Here is a 14,815-nt window from a genome sequence, read left to right as displayed (position 1 = left end):
TCACCGCCCTCGGTCCCCGATCAGAAGGTTTCCCGACTCTGTGAGCCCGCTCCATCTCAGTTTCTTGATGAATTTGTAGTTTATCCTTTAGTATTTCCTTCACCTTACATTCCGCTTCCGTCCAGCTTTCTCCAGCTGACTCCTTGATTCCCTCGAAGATCAGGTTTTTTCGCTTGGACTGTGCTTCCAAATGCTCCATTTTATCCGTTATGGCTATTAGACTCTCACCAGTTTTGTAGACATCCTCCCTTGTTTCCTTGGTTTGTATTTTCTGTTCACCCATGGCTGCTTTAATCACATCCACATCTCGCTGGGTAAACTGCAAACTCGTTTTTATCTCCTGTATTTCTCTGGTCATGTCGTCGAGTCTCTTGTTATTTGTCTCCATAAGTAGTTGCACAAAACCTTTGAAGTTGTCTTGTTGTTGGCTCAACAGTGCGGTGTACATCTGCTTCTGCTGACTCAACATCTCTGTTACTTGCGCCGCTGAAATATAATCCTCTTCTGCTTCAACATCCTCATTCGCTTCTGATTTATTAGCTCTTTTCCCTCTTGGAGGCATTTTAATAGTTGTAGAATTTGTTCAAAGACTTGAAAATGTAGAAGATGTGAAAAATCGTAGAACAGACAAGAGGAGCAGTAAAGACGTCTGCTCTCGCTTGCAACCCGGAAACATGGACTACAGAAAGTCTTCCAACTAGCTGAATCTTCTTTCACTTCAGTGAGCTCCAGATAAAATCATCTCCTATTCATACACAGCAGTCATTATTCAGAACCAGCGTTTCATTAATATGAGGAATGTGAGAAATCTTCCACCAGCTCTTGGTGGCCTCCGGTAGCTGCTCCACGTCTTTCCTCTGATCCACAGTCTTTACAATTTGCTTGAAATTGTATTTATTCTTATGGATTTATTTGCAGAGTGAAATAGATCTTTATTTGAAACAGGATCACATTAGTGACAGACTTTTCATTTCTAATTGTAGTAAGTACACAGAGCCTCTGTTTTCTGATCTGCTCCTGTTCAACATGTGGAAATCCTGTCACACTCACCGGCCTGATTATCATTAATTCCAGTTGTCTCAACTTCGCAGAATTGTTTAGTTGCTGTTAAGCTACAATCAGCTTTCTGTAACTTAATGAAAGCAGTGATCCAACCATCACTTCCACTTCAGAATGGGTGTGACCCAGTCTAACTGCTCACTTTGTCACACACCTATTTGTGGCACTTTTTATGTAAACAACTGGGTGTGACATTATGGAATCTTCCAGGAGACTCGAGGCCTCAGTCAGCATAAAGTTTACCCTCTATAACACTCGTGAGAAAGAATTGGCAGCTGCTATTGTAAATGAATGAAGAACAAGTCGCTGGTAACGTAATTATCTGGATCCATCGGCGGCTGCATAGTAGTGATGAATTTCTCTGAATAATCACTAGTTTGCAGTGTTTGCACGTCACCGTTTGGTATCATCTTAGCTCACCTGGAACCTCAACAGGGGCAATACCAAAATTAGTACCAGATACTATCTCCAACTTTTGACTGATAGAAAAACAAATGAGGCAAGCGGAGTCGAGTCGAGCCGGTAGGGGCTTTAGGTAACTGGGCTATAGTCAGCAGCAGCTCCACTGACAAACCCTGTGAACCTCACAGTTACTTGGTACTTTTTATGGTCGTCAAATTGATGAAGCCTTCCAAATTTGGCTACAGAAGTCAGTTTCCTCTATACTACCTGTACACTACCAACATTAGCAAAACATGATCTTTATATTATGAGTTTCCTGCTTTGGGGCTGGGATCAGTGCTGGCGTTCTAGGGCTACTTTGAGCGCTCTCACCTTCTTCAGCAGGTCATCCAGAAGGCCCATATTGGCCTCCTGAGCCTTGATAGTGTGGGAGAAAAAAGCATAGGTCTTCCTGGGAATGAGCTTCTCCTCAGGCGGACTCTTCACTCCGATTATTAGCGCCGCCTCCGAAATGTCCTCCTGAATGATGGCGCCGGCCTTCATGTAGTACTGCAACCAAAACACATAGTGAATTAGATGTCTGTTATGGTATTATGGCTTTTTTTATTACATTTTCATTTGTGTGACTATTTCTAGTAGCAATTAAGAAGAAAAGTTAGATGAGACTATTCTTCTCCAGGGAGAATTCACATTGCAGCAGGAGGTAGGGAAAATGTACAATATGCTTCACAAGATACAAGCCGTGGTGGAAAATAGTCAAGTAGATTTACTAAGGTCTGTACTTATGTACACATCTGAGGTATTTGTATTGTACTTGAGTATAACAATTTCCTGTTACTTCATTCTTGGACTTCACTATATGTCTGAGACATACATAAGTATATAAGGTAGTTACCATCGGCTCCACCATTAAAGTGATGAGCACAGTAATACATTAGTCACTATGATCCAGTAGTATCAGAGACAATACTGTGACACAGGCCATTCTGCAGGACGAGTACTGGTACTGATGGTACTTCAAGTACATTTGGATTGTCTTATATTGTTTATGCATACAATACTGTACTGTAATATGGAAATATATTGATAGTGACAGCAATATAGTTTTGCTGTATAAACACTTACAGTACTTTCATAGTAAAGGTAAAAACAGTGTCCAGAAACAAAACAGACAAGGCCCTCGTGTCTGCACCTTCTCGTGAATGGCTCTGCGGTTGGACGGCTGCACCAGGACTTTGACGCCGGCATTGGTGAGCTCCTTGACATGACGTGGGGCCAGCGGTGCCCTCCTTTCCCAGGGGCTGACATCCTCACGGCGAATGGCCATCACGGACATGTGGTGCTCATAGCGCCACTGGTCTGCAAGGCAGCTCCACGTCCTTGTCTTGCGGTGACAGAGGAGTCTGAACATGGCTGCACCAACCTGCTCAGGATACAAACATGTAGCTTACCAAGAGCAATGAGACGACATTCAGCCAGGAGGTGGCATAAACTGCTGTGAGTAGAGATGCACCGATCGATTGACAGGGATCAGAAATGACCAGTTTGGCCTGATCAGCCTTGACTGATGACAGGCAATCATCGCACACGCAGCGGCACAGACCAAAAGCATAGCATGTGCAGCAAATTTTCCCATTACCTGTTGCACCTGTTTATATTTGGAGAAATACAAATCCTGCACTTCATTTTTAGTTAGAGGTTTGTTTAAAAAAAAAAAAAAAGTCAGAAAGATGGAAATGTAAAACTTTAATCCAATTTTTTAACTTTTATTTATTCAGGGCAGGTCCAATCAGAGGCTGTCCTTTTGCAGGGACACCCTGCTCACATTCACACCTGGAAGCAGCCCAGTACAACCACAGACTGAGCTGTGGCCACATGAGCCGCTCCACTGGAGCAGCTGGGGTAAAGAGCCTTGTAACCGTGGTGTTACTGAGGGTCAGGCAAGTGCTGCTTTGTCACCTGTCCTACACAGGTTTAATCCTGCCATGACCGTCTGGTCACAGGCTCACTTCTCCAGCCTTCAAGCCACCACTGCCCAGTTTAGTTTTTCATAAAAGACAAGCTACAAAAATGGCTGTGTATGCTGTCAATTACAGTTCTTAGAAAGAAAACTGGAAACGGCCAATAAAACTGCAATCGGTGCATCTCTAGCTGCGAGGACACTCAGACCATGTATTGCTGTACATTTGACTCTAACAGAAATAACAGGAGACGACTGGGCTGCAACTAATGATTATTTTCAGTACTGATTAACTTGATTGTCTTCTCAATTAGTCAATTAAAAAACACACAATTTCCAAGCTTCCATCTTCAAATGTTTTGTCCAAGCAACAATCCAAAACAAAGATATTCAATCACATGTCAAAAAAAGCATCAAATTCTCACATTGAAGAAGCTGAAACCAGAAAAACTTGAAACATTTTTGCTTAAAAATGTAATAATGATTATTCAATTATCAAAATAGATTAAATTTCTGTCAAGCAACAAAACAATTAATTAACTAATCATTGCAGCTCCAAACTGCACAGCTGTGCAGTCTGGGGCATGTATAATCAAGGGGTCAGAGGTCAAGTTTGCTGCTTGGAGAGAGCTACTGGAAAGCAGGTGGTTTTGACACATCTGAGAAACTGCAGTAACACTATGACACCGCTCACTACGCAGACAACATAAAGTGCTTGAACTAAATGAATGTTACTGACGAGCACAACACTATAATCAACACTGCACTTGTTTAAGCTGAGTGATACATCAGCACATCAGTTATTCAAATTCACAGAAAAGTGCAACTGCAGTTTGTAGCTTATTGTTATGAATATATCTGGGAACTGTTTTCTTTAACTAGGCTAACGTTAACTTAAGTGACCATTCAGTGCATGGGATAGCAGAAACTAGCCTAACGTTAACGTACATCCAGTCGCTGCTTTTGCTACAGAATGTGGGACCGACCTGAAGCCCAGGATTTATGAAACTCGACAAGTAAACCAAGAGCATCAATCATTTTGAAGTGTACGCTGCAGTTTACAGGAACCGAATTGAAATCTGTATAAAATGTAAATTGAGTTCTGTTTATTTTAGCTCGCAGCTAGCTGATGTGGCTTCCACTGTAACATTAACCACACGGCTAATTCCGGAAACTTCCACACGTTAGCTAATTAAGTTACTGACCCCAGGAAGGAAGAGTAGCTGCTACCTTGCTACCACTGATCAATAACCGGCGGCTCGTGATGCAGTTCGGTCGGGTCGAACCCAATTTTCTGACCGGTTTTGGTCCGCCACACCGACTCCTGGCAAGGAAACGCGTCGGCTCTCGAAAGAGAGTAACGAAGAGGTGAAAGCAGGTTCAACTTCCCATGGCGCCTGGTGGGGGTCCACACACCCACCGACTCCACTAATCCACTTCCGGTCACATTTCAAAATAAAAGTCCGCGTGAAAGATTTCTGGAGGCAGTAGTGAAAGGAGAAGGGCGGCTTGGTGGCTAGCACAGTGAGAAGAGTTCGAGCCCAGGCCGACCCGGGGCCTTTCTGTGTGGAGTTTCCATGTTCTCCCTGTGCGGGTTCTCTCCGGGTACTCCGGCTTCCTCCCACAGTCCAAAGACAGCTTAGGTTGACTGGTGACTCTAAATTATCCCTAGGAGTGAGCGTTGGTGTGTGATTGTCTGTAGACTGGCGACCTGTCTATTCCCCCCGCGACCCTCATCAGGAAAAGCGGTATAGATAATGGATGGATTGTGTTATATTTTGAATGCAAAGCCGCCTTACTTCCGGTTTTAGACTACCCTGCTATGTGTGCCGGCTATTTTTCCAGGGAGGTAACAGGTGGTATTTAGATATATAAAAGACAGGGTGGGTTTATTTTTGTTCGCAGCCCACACCGTTTGTGCTTCAATGCTGTATAATTTGTACAGTGCAAAAGCGCATGTTAAGAACGAGATTTCACAAGTGCCCACATTTAGATGTGTGGGTGGAACTAAATGAATGTAACCGCCATTAGATCCGCACACAGGTGGGAAAACGAGCGCCCACCTGGAGCTAAGGAATCCGTGTCTGCGGCTGTTCACGGCGGTGCAGAGCGTGTATAAACTGTACGGAGGTCTCTCCACCAATCAGCTTCCAGCGCTGAAGAGCCTCCTCCTGCTCCAGGAGACGCTACGACGAGCAAGGCTTTGTAACACTGTGATGAGTGAAAGGAGCCGGGGAACTCTTTAAAATGTCATCGAAACAAAGAGTGTATGCACAATAATTATAACAAACACCGCACAGCTAAACTTGTTTTTTCTTAATTTATTTTGACTGCACTGGTACACAGCTGGGGGGTTCGGATGCCAGATGTTCACGTGTCCCTCTCGGGCGGCTCAGGGTCAGATGGAGGAGCTGAAAAGTAATAAAAAATCCATTGCTACCATTGACTGCATAATAAAACTGGACAAACCCACCGTGACCATGACTGCAGTACGTTTATAAAATAGATATTTTTAATTTCACTGTGGCTACTCGGAAAAGAGCATCAGTGTCTGGACAAATATCAGTGTTTAATTCAATATTTACGTCTTATTTTACACTGTAAAATAACTTGTGTGTTTTTAAGAAGAATATTCAGATGCAGGTCTGCAGCATATGAACATGTTTTTGTACTTTGGTTAACATACAGGCAACATATTGTATTTGATACGTATGAATACTTTAAGCACACATTTAATTTTATTCCTTTTTTTCCCCCTAGTTAAACATCTGCATCAGGAGGCCTGAACCTTTTCACCGTGACAAGGAACAGGTAGTCATCTTCAGTTCAGCTTTGTTATAACAGTGGTACAATTTAAATAGATATAATAAAACTTTTTACAATTATCCTGAGACGGGGGAAAGCTTCAGCTCATCTTCCTCCGTCAGTCTGGACCAGAGATGAAGAGGTGAAGCAGTGCTGTTAGGGCCAGTGCTGAATTTTACATGAAACAGATTAAATGGGTCACTCAAGTTTAATTTGAGTGCATTCACATCCAAATGATATGCACTGCATGGTCATGGTCGGATTATCTTTCTATGGAGGCCTGGGACAAAATCCTGTTGTTGGGCCCCCATCGAACCCCCACTACATGCTTCGTTCCCCATACACCTGGGAGCCAATAGTCTCTTAACTTGATTAATCAATTGACAAAAAAATTTATGAGCAAAATTTTGATTAATCATTTGAGTTTTTTAAGTAAAAATGCCAAAACATCACTGGTACCAGCTTCTACAAGCTGAATATTTGCTGGATTTCCCAGTTTTTGACAACATCTTAGATGTTTTCTGCTATATCGTGCATTGAACAATCAATCAATCATTAAAGAAAACAATTTTCAGATATATTGATAATATGACCTTACAACTGGTTGCAGTCTTACACTTCCTACTGCCGAGCCTCCCAAATATGAATATTTAGTTTCACTTTTCTCAACAACTGTGCCGTCTACTTTTAACTCATTAATAGGCTTTCATGTGTCATTTTTTAAATCAAACACTCAGTTACTAAAGAAAATAACTGTCGGATGTACAGTTATACAAGGTTTTCTGTCCGTTTCTGGTCAGTTTGTACAGCTTTAAAAACATAAGCTCAACAGTTTATGTCTTGGACACAATAAGATCAGGGCCACAGGATGAAGGGCCACATCTTCTTTGGCAAATGTTTTATTAATCTAGTTATGTCAATATAAACGATGTGAAGTAAAACTGGGATTCTGGGGCCACTGGACAGCTGCCTATCTGCCCAGTTAGATCACAGTAGAAGCAGGAAATGGGTCTGTAAACTGTGACAGTGTTTACAGTGCACAGTTCGGGGAATTAATTGAAATCATTTGTTTCAGACATGTCTGAGTGCTCGAGTTTGCGACTGCTCAGATATTAACCCAGTGAACACAGTGTTAATATTACTCACAGAAATTAAAAAAATTATAAAGATAAGACTCAAGTTGTGATAAAGGTTACAAACCCTACACTCGGTGGTGGAAAAAGCAGCAATAACACACTAAAAATAGTCCAGTAAGAAAGAGTACTGCATTCAAAACATTAAGTAAAAGGAGGCAAGTACAAGCAGCAAAATATACTTAATGTATCAAAAGTAATAGCATTAAATACAAACAAAATGACTGTCAGTGTTGTATACTATTATTGTTATGTACTGTATATGCTGTTGGGCAGTTCAGTGTAGAAATGGATCATATTTTATAAAGTCATAAGTTCCATAAAATCTTAACTTGCAGTTTCTTAATACAACTTCAGCTGTCAGATAAATGTAGTAGAGTAAACTGGCTTCAAATGAAAATTGTCAAGTAAAGTACAAGTATTTGAGTAAATGTACGTACTTTCCACCACTGCCAAGCTGTAAACATGCCCAGACACTCCTTAGACAGTGCAGACACACACACACACACACACACAGTAAAAACTCCTCTTATATTTGGGTCATGAAGGATTCAATTTGATTTTAGCTCTCGTCACAAATGCTGTTCGTGATAAGTCGGATGATATTTCATATTTTTGTTATTGTCAAGAAATCTCATGGAAAGAAAAAAGTCAACAATGCGTTGGTCTCAATACTTTGACTTGTCAGATCCAAACCCACTGGCTCCTACTGAAGATGGAAATTCGAAAGGAAACGCACCTCACAAATATATAATTTAATTAAAAAAAAAATCCTAGATCACCTGCTCGCTCAGTTTGTTCCTATCAAACAAACCGGAGGAAACATGCATGTTTTGGGGACTATTTTCAGTGGCGGATGAATCCACATTTATGTGTGGCAGCAGGACGGTGTGTGTGGGGCCGAGTGTGTGTTCATGGTGATGAGGGAACATGTCAGCAGGTGCAGCAGGGGGTCACTGCTGGGCCGAATGGACATGGAGGCCCTGTGGCTCAGGGGGTGGAGACACCAGGCTGTTTGACACATACAGGACTTCGTAGTTTTTATTGTTGACTTATCTGTTAAATTACTGGTATAAATCCTGTTTTTGACCATCAAATCCGATCCAACATGAGCCGATGTGATGTTTCACTTCTGCTACATCTCTGGTCCATCAGTCTCACATCCTGAGATTCTACTGAAAAATCATCAGAACTAGTAATTACCGATGGCTAATGATACAACAATTAGCCACCACTGTAATGTAAGAACTGACCAATTATCAGAGAGCAGGAGTTTGTCCTCCGTCTAAAATGAGCTGAGACAAACAATCATCACGGCTGCTGCCAGGGGGTCAGAGGTCAGGGCTGAGGCGCTGTTGTAGGGCCAGAGGGGTTAGATAGTATCCTGGTGGCTTTCTTTGCAAGTTCAGGGGGAAAGGTCAGGTTAGGGGTCAACGGACTTGAGAGGCGAGCAGAGTCGTTGAGGAAGGGGCTTCACATTCAGAGTGGAGCACTGGGGAACTTTGCACAAATGTTTGTTATTAGCAGGAATTTGTGTTTACAAAACAACATTCTGAGCTTCTCACATTTAAGTGACCAAAAAAGACCAAAAAACTCATCAGACCTCTTTTACTTTAACTAAACTAACCTAGAACATAAGCAAATGGGTTCGACTTTAATTGTAATATGATAAAACACTGTTTAATTTCATAGCTTTAATGGGAACATGTCCTCTTTAAACAGGACCACTGACGTCACCAGTCCACATGTTGTTTCTGCTGTGAGGATTGTCAACTGTCTCCTGGGATTAGACAAAGTCACACTCTGTACAAGGTTCGACACAGGTGCTTGTCACCTGTGTCAGTAAGGAAACCCCAGTGGTGACGATTTAAAAGGGAACTCCATCAATTTACACATGAAAATGAGCATGCTAGTCTCCAGTGGCTCTGCAGGAGGCTCTAATGAGTAGCCTGGAGTCCACTGCATCATGAGAAATGTAGGATCAGATGTTTTTAGCATTTCTCTCTCTTGCAACTCTCCCAGTTTTATGGAAGTGCAAGACTAAAATCTGTGGAGTGCTCCTTTAAAACAACATTTAGACTAATGTACAAACAGATGTGTTTCAGGTGCAGCATTTTTGACAAATTTCTCCCTTTTTTCACTCAGTGTACTTGTTTACAGAAGCTCCTGCAATCCCACAGTTTGAACCTTCAAATTGTTTCATTCTAAAAGGTCTTTTTCTTGAAAGTCAGGCATGAATATGGATTTAACTTTGGCCTTGATCTGACCGAACACTGTGGCTATGCTTCAGCCTTTGTCTGTTAAACACAATGTTTTAGCTTTGACTTCTCTTCAGGGACTTTCCTGTGGTCTGACACCACACTCTTTGAAATACACATTTTCCCAGTGCAAACCAGAAAATCTGTGTCAATTCTCTGATTTTATTTTTTACTCATTCTATTTGTTCATATGTATATTTTACCAGGTTCATCCTCGTGGTCGACACGCTACCAGGGCTGGAGGAGAAACACTACTTCATGATTACATTCTAATTTGATCTAGTTTCTTTTTTATACAGTCACATTTAAAGACATTTAGCCTTCAAAACTCAACCCGTGTATTTTCAAGTATTTGCTCAGATGGTTAAAAACACTCAGACTTAACACAGCCAGCGTTTTGCTCTCAATTTTTGGATCATATTTGCACCTGCTTCATAAAACTTGACTTCAGTTTTTTAAAAACTGTACAGAGCTGCAATAAGTCATGTGAGAACAAGATTTAGTGATTTTAGAGTCGTAATTATTGATTTAAAGAACATAAATAAGCAATTCAGTGGTACACAGGAGGGAAGAAAGCACCATGAAACACACAGATTGGTATTTCTGAGAAAATGATTTGTAATTGGAGCATGTTTGGCTTCATGATTTGTAGATATTTAGGTCATTTAACGATAAATCTACAAAAAAACCTATCAGAATCATTCTTCAAAATTCGTGTGTATAGTTAGATTGGAAAATTCCTCTGGTTGTAAAAATTCTCAGACAACACAAAGGACATAAACTGTCTTGGTTTTGCAGAATTCAGTTCATAAAAACACAGCTTTAACTTTGCAGACATGCAAGAAGGAAGCAGAGGCCAAAGAAAGTTAGCGATAAAAGAACTCAAGAAAAATACTGATGTAAATTTAAGGGTAAGAATAACTAATGTGAGGGAATGAAGGCACCATATTGAGTACACAAATTAGCACTTAGACAAAATTATTCATAATTTAATGAGATTTTGTGTCAAAAAAATAAAAGTAAGAAGGATCAGAAAGATTTTGGATTATTTCATAGCTGTGCACAAAAACATAAGGGGTCAAGTCATCGGAGGACGGGTTAGTGATTCAAGGAAACTAATTTAGGGGCCAGATGATGACAAACTGGTTGTTTTTGTGGTTGAGTTTGTGGCTGCAGAAGAGCAAGAGATAGGGACCACATGAAGTCAGCGATGTTAAGACACCGATTAATAATTCAAAGTGACAAACTGAGTCACTGCAGGGAGCAAGTCACTGGTGTGAGGGAGCAAAGCAGACAGATTATTAATATGAGGTCAGGAGTTACTGCTTATGGAAAGTCTCCTCGCTGGCACCGACAGACCATCGTGAGTCTGTCTCAGGACTGGGGTGGAGGTCAGAGGGCAGCGTCTCTCAGGCCTGGGCCGGCGACTGCGGGCCTGCCGGGTCGTGCAGCTTCCTGACGTGTTTCTTCAGGTCAAAGTTCCTGCAGAAGCCCTTGCCACAGGTGGGGCAGGTGAAGGGCTTCTTGTCGTTGTGCGTGTGCATGTGGAAGGTGAGGTTGTACACCTGGTGGAACGCCTTGCTGCAGATCGAACACTTGAATTGCTTCTCCCCGCTGTGCGTCAGCTTGTGGTTCTTGTAGTTTCCTGTCAGCAGGCGAGACGTCAGATCAGGACAACAAATCACAACTATCCTACAGAAAATAATTCATGATAAGCAGCCGGTAGTTTGGTGGTTTCCGACCCTTCTGGCCGCTGCCCCTCATGCATGCTGATAGCTGCAAGCAGGTCAAACAAAACACGATGTCTCCTACATAAACTCTTTAATTTAGATACCTTTATTAAAGGCGTGAAAAATGAAAACTATCTGGTATTTAACAGAATAGACAAAGGAGATCACTAGTAGAATTAGGTTTTCTGAGCATTTCCTGCTAGTGATGCCTCAGGGTGACAGCTGCTCCTTTAAATGAAAACAAAGTTACTGTGAAATCACATGAGAAAAATGGCACTGAAGATAAAATGTTTCCATAATAATTAGAAAAACACATATGATGCAACTTATCTTTACACAATACAAACTTGGCTTTGCCTGTTACTTGATGACACTGTCTGGCCAGCCTTTCTGGGGCTGTATAATTCATTTCTGTTTCTGAGGTTGACGGGTGGAGACACTGGTAGTCTGGCCTGTTTGGATCTCTGCACTTTGAGGGAACGCTGACAGAGGCAGCAGACTGGCATTCAGCCGTATTTTGTGACAGGTTCCCTAACATGTCCACATTATTTTGTCCACCCCCTGTATAAAGTACGCCGACTTCTACTGCAAAAGAATTTGGATGTGAAAATAAGAGAAACGAATCCCTGGGTTTAAGTTATTTTTCTTCAAAAACCAAATCTACAGTCAGTTATTACACAAACACATTAATTGCATAAATACATTTTGTGGTGTCACAGTTTCAGCCACTTTAATGAAATCTGTTCTAATACGACTGCTTTTTCTTCATATCCTCACCTTTTTGATGAAATCCTTTACCGCAAAACTCGCACACGAACGGTTTGTATCCCGCGTGGATGCGCGTGTGCGTGTTGAGGGTGGAGCTGCGGTTGAAGGCTTTCCCGCATTGGTTGCACTTGTGCGGTTTTTCCTGAAAGAGCAAATAATAATAATAATAATTATTATTATTATAAGATCAACACTTGGGGAAATTACACATCTGACAAAAATAGTAAAGAATATTTTCGGACCGTTTGACCAGGAGATAAATGTCCCCGTGACCTTCGTGGACATTAGAGGGGTTTTTCTCAGCACAACTAAAACACATCAGAAGAGTCCGGGTGAAACCACAGGAGCTCATCAGAGAAACGGACTCAGCCTCTTTTGAAAAAAGTTTAAACAGATTTCCAGTAACTGTATTTGTTGTTACATTTATTGACACAAAAAGTGGGGAAGGTTCAAACGCCGGTGAACTCGCACATCCTTGCTACTAGACCCAATAGAGGCATGAAAATTATTTTCCGTTTGCATCGGCTCGAATTTTCACCTTTCATAAATACGTAAGGACATAGTGTAGGTGCTTTGGGCCAAATTGACAGAAACTGGGTTGAATGAGAACAAAGCCAACAATGTTTGTTTTGTTTTTCTTTGTTTACACCCTGGCTCTGACCAGTTGTTTCTCACAAAGCTTCTAACAAACAAACAAAGATCATTTTAAATGATCCAAACACAAACCTTTTGTCCCGCCCACTAACAAGCATGAAGTTTGTGATTGGACATGTGTCATCTGATTGACAGGTCGACACAGCCGCGTCTCACTGTGAACTGTCTGCTCATGTTAAATCAACAGGCTTAAAGTTTCGATTCTCGATCAATACTCAACACGATCATTTCCCGGGGGGGTCACAGGTCTACACCAACAGGAACAAATGAATAAATACACCACCTGTCTTTAGATGTGCGTCTTGTTTGGGTAAAGGAACCGCAATAAACACAGAATAAACTAATTGGTGAATAAAATCACGTTTCATTTCTAGTCTGCAAACAACTATTAACTACCTGAGTGTGGATGATTTTGTGTCGGCACAGTGTGCTCGCCTGCCTGAAGCCTTTCCCGCAGATTTTACACACGAACGGCCGCGCACCGGTGTGCACGGGCATGTGGCGCGTCAGGTTGTAGTGCGCGTTAAACACCTGCAAATAAAACAGAAAAAATACAAATCAATTCGATAATAATTGTAATAATAATAACCATAACAATTATAACTATTCTTATTATACCTGATAATAATCATCCTCCTCCTTAGAAGAACATTAAATTCACATGAATCAAAAACCAATGAGAGTCACTGATGGAGTAGAAAACAAAGACGTATTAGAAACTGCTCATTCATCTTAGGGCTCGTTTTCATTAAAGCCAGAAAACGAAGGAAAACGGGCCCAAGTTAATCTGGCCTGTCAGGGCTCGTCTCATGGACTAAGAGGTTAATGGGCCGTTTATAACACAATAATAAAACGCACCTAAGTCCCTAAAGATCCGGCTCAGAGAAGAAGGTTCACATGATGCTGTCTTTATTTAACAGACTAATTAAGCTGTGGTTGTCCGATTGTGCAGCTGTTTGCAGCTGGTTCACGGAGTTTTTGTGCTCGTCCTCGTCATTAAAACGAAATAAACATGAAGAGAAACACAGACGCAGGTGCGTCGGACGGGAGCGAAGATCGTGGGAATAAAGGAGAAACCCACAGAAATACAATAATTATCCAGACTACCCGATGTTTACGTTGGCCCCCTTATTGTTATTGTTTTTTAATCGTCATAAACCAAAGAAAAATGGACAAATTCACTTGGAGCTAAAACCATCGTATTTTATTCTACCCTAAAATACCACCTTTCTGTTTTGACAAAAAATAAGTTTAGTTTTTTTCATTTTAAAAATAATCCAATGGGTCCGTTTTTGTTTGTAATCGTGTAATATAACCTATGGTTTGTATATTAGAATATTCATAATCCAATATTAATTATTGGAATGATTAAAACGGTAAAATCGGCCCCAGCTCATTGTTCTTTTAATGTGAGGGAATTCAAATCATTATAATCACTACAGTTTAATGAAGCTACGCGTGATATTCGATCCCACTGATCACATGAGAAATTATCTAATTTTCCTAAATTTAAATTCCTTTTTAATGTTTCAGTGTTATCCTGAAGGACAGCCCGAGTCCGGAGAAGGATCCGGGAAATAAAACAACCCGCTTTGTCTAATTAACAGATGAATCACCTGCAGCTTTGGGCTCTCTGCTGTGGTTTGGATTCGTTTCCACCTGTCACTACAGACGCATTAAACCCGGTCCTCGGTGCAGGACTCACCTTGCCGCAGACCTCGCAGGTGAAAACTTTGGGCTTGCTGCCGGGACAGGAGCCGTTCAACCGAGCCGCCACCGCCGCCGCGGAGCTCTTGAAGATCTTGTCGCTGAGGATCTGTTCCCGCTCCTTCATATAGTGCTGGATCTGGCTCTGAGACAGCTCCTTGAAGGCCTGCATCCCGGACACAGGGTACCGCTCCCCGGCCTGCTGCAGGCCCGGTTTGCTCTTCTCCGCCATGAAGGCTTTGTGCCGGGCGCTGAGCAGGTACGAGGCCACTGGGTGCAGATTGACCAGACCGGCCGGTGGGGGGCAGGCGCCGCTGTCCCCGCCGCAGGTCAGGGCGC

At 41.9% G+C, this 14,815-nt stretch overlaps 2 protein-coding genes across 4 annotated transcripts in view; both read right to left on the bottom strand.

Moving 5' to 3' along the window:
• The window catches only part of aass (aminoadipate-semialdehyde synthase), a 34,573-nt gene extending 29,693 nt beyond the window's left edge, over window positions 1-4,880 (bottom strand). For 2 of the 3 annotated variants that reach the window (XM_020593466.1, XM_020593468.1), the window contains exons 1-3: window positions 4,627-4,880; window positions 2,654-2,884; window positions 1,834-2,010 (exon numbers count right to left, since the gene is read on the bottom strand). In XM_020593466.1, the coding sequence (XP_020449122.1) occupies window positions 1,834-2,010; window positions 2,654-2,872 (396 nt within the window). In that variant the 5' untranslated portion in view covers window positions 2,873-2,884; window positions 4,627-4,880. The remainder of the gene's footprint in view (window positions 1-1,833; window positions 2,011-2,653; window positions 2,885-4,626) is intronic. The other variant, XM_020593467.1, reaches the window with a different exon arrangement.
• Window positions 4,881-8,444: 3,564 nt separating this feature from the next.
• On the bottom strand, window positions 8,445-14,813 carry fezf1 (FEZ family zinc finger 1; the record flags this gene model as incomplete). The annotated part of the gene is made up of 4 exons (XM_020593379.1): window positions 8,445-11,262; window positions 12,125-12,257; window positions 13,166-13,300; window positions 14,475-14,813. Coding segments are annotated over 4 exons (843 nt in total), but the record flags the coding sequence as incomplete, so codon positions are not given.
• Window positions 14,814-14,815: the final 2 nt, after the last annotated feature.

The sequence above is a fragment of the Monopterus albus genome, unplaced genomic scaffold, assembly GCF_001952655.1.
Source record: "Monopterus albus unplaced genomic scaffold, M_albus_1.0 scaffold19.1, whole genome shotgun sequence".
NCBI classification, from domain to species: Eukaryota; Metazoa; Chordata; class Actinopteri; order Synbranchiformes; family Synbranchidae; genus Monopterus; species Monopterus albus.
Note: the sequence above shows the minus strand (reverse complement) of the source record. Positions and strands in the feature narration are given on the sequence as shown.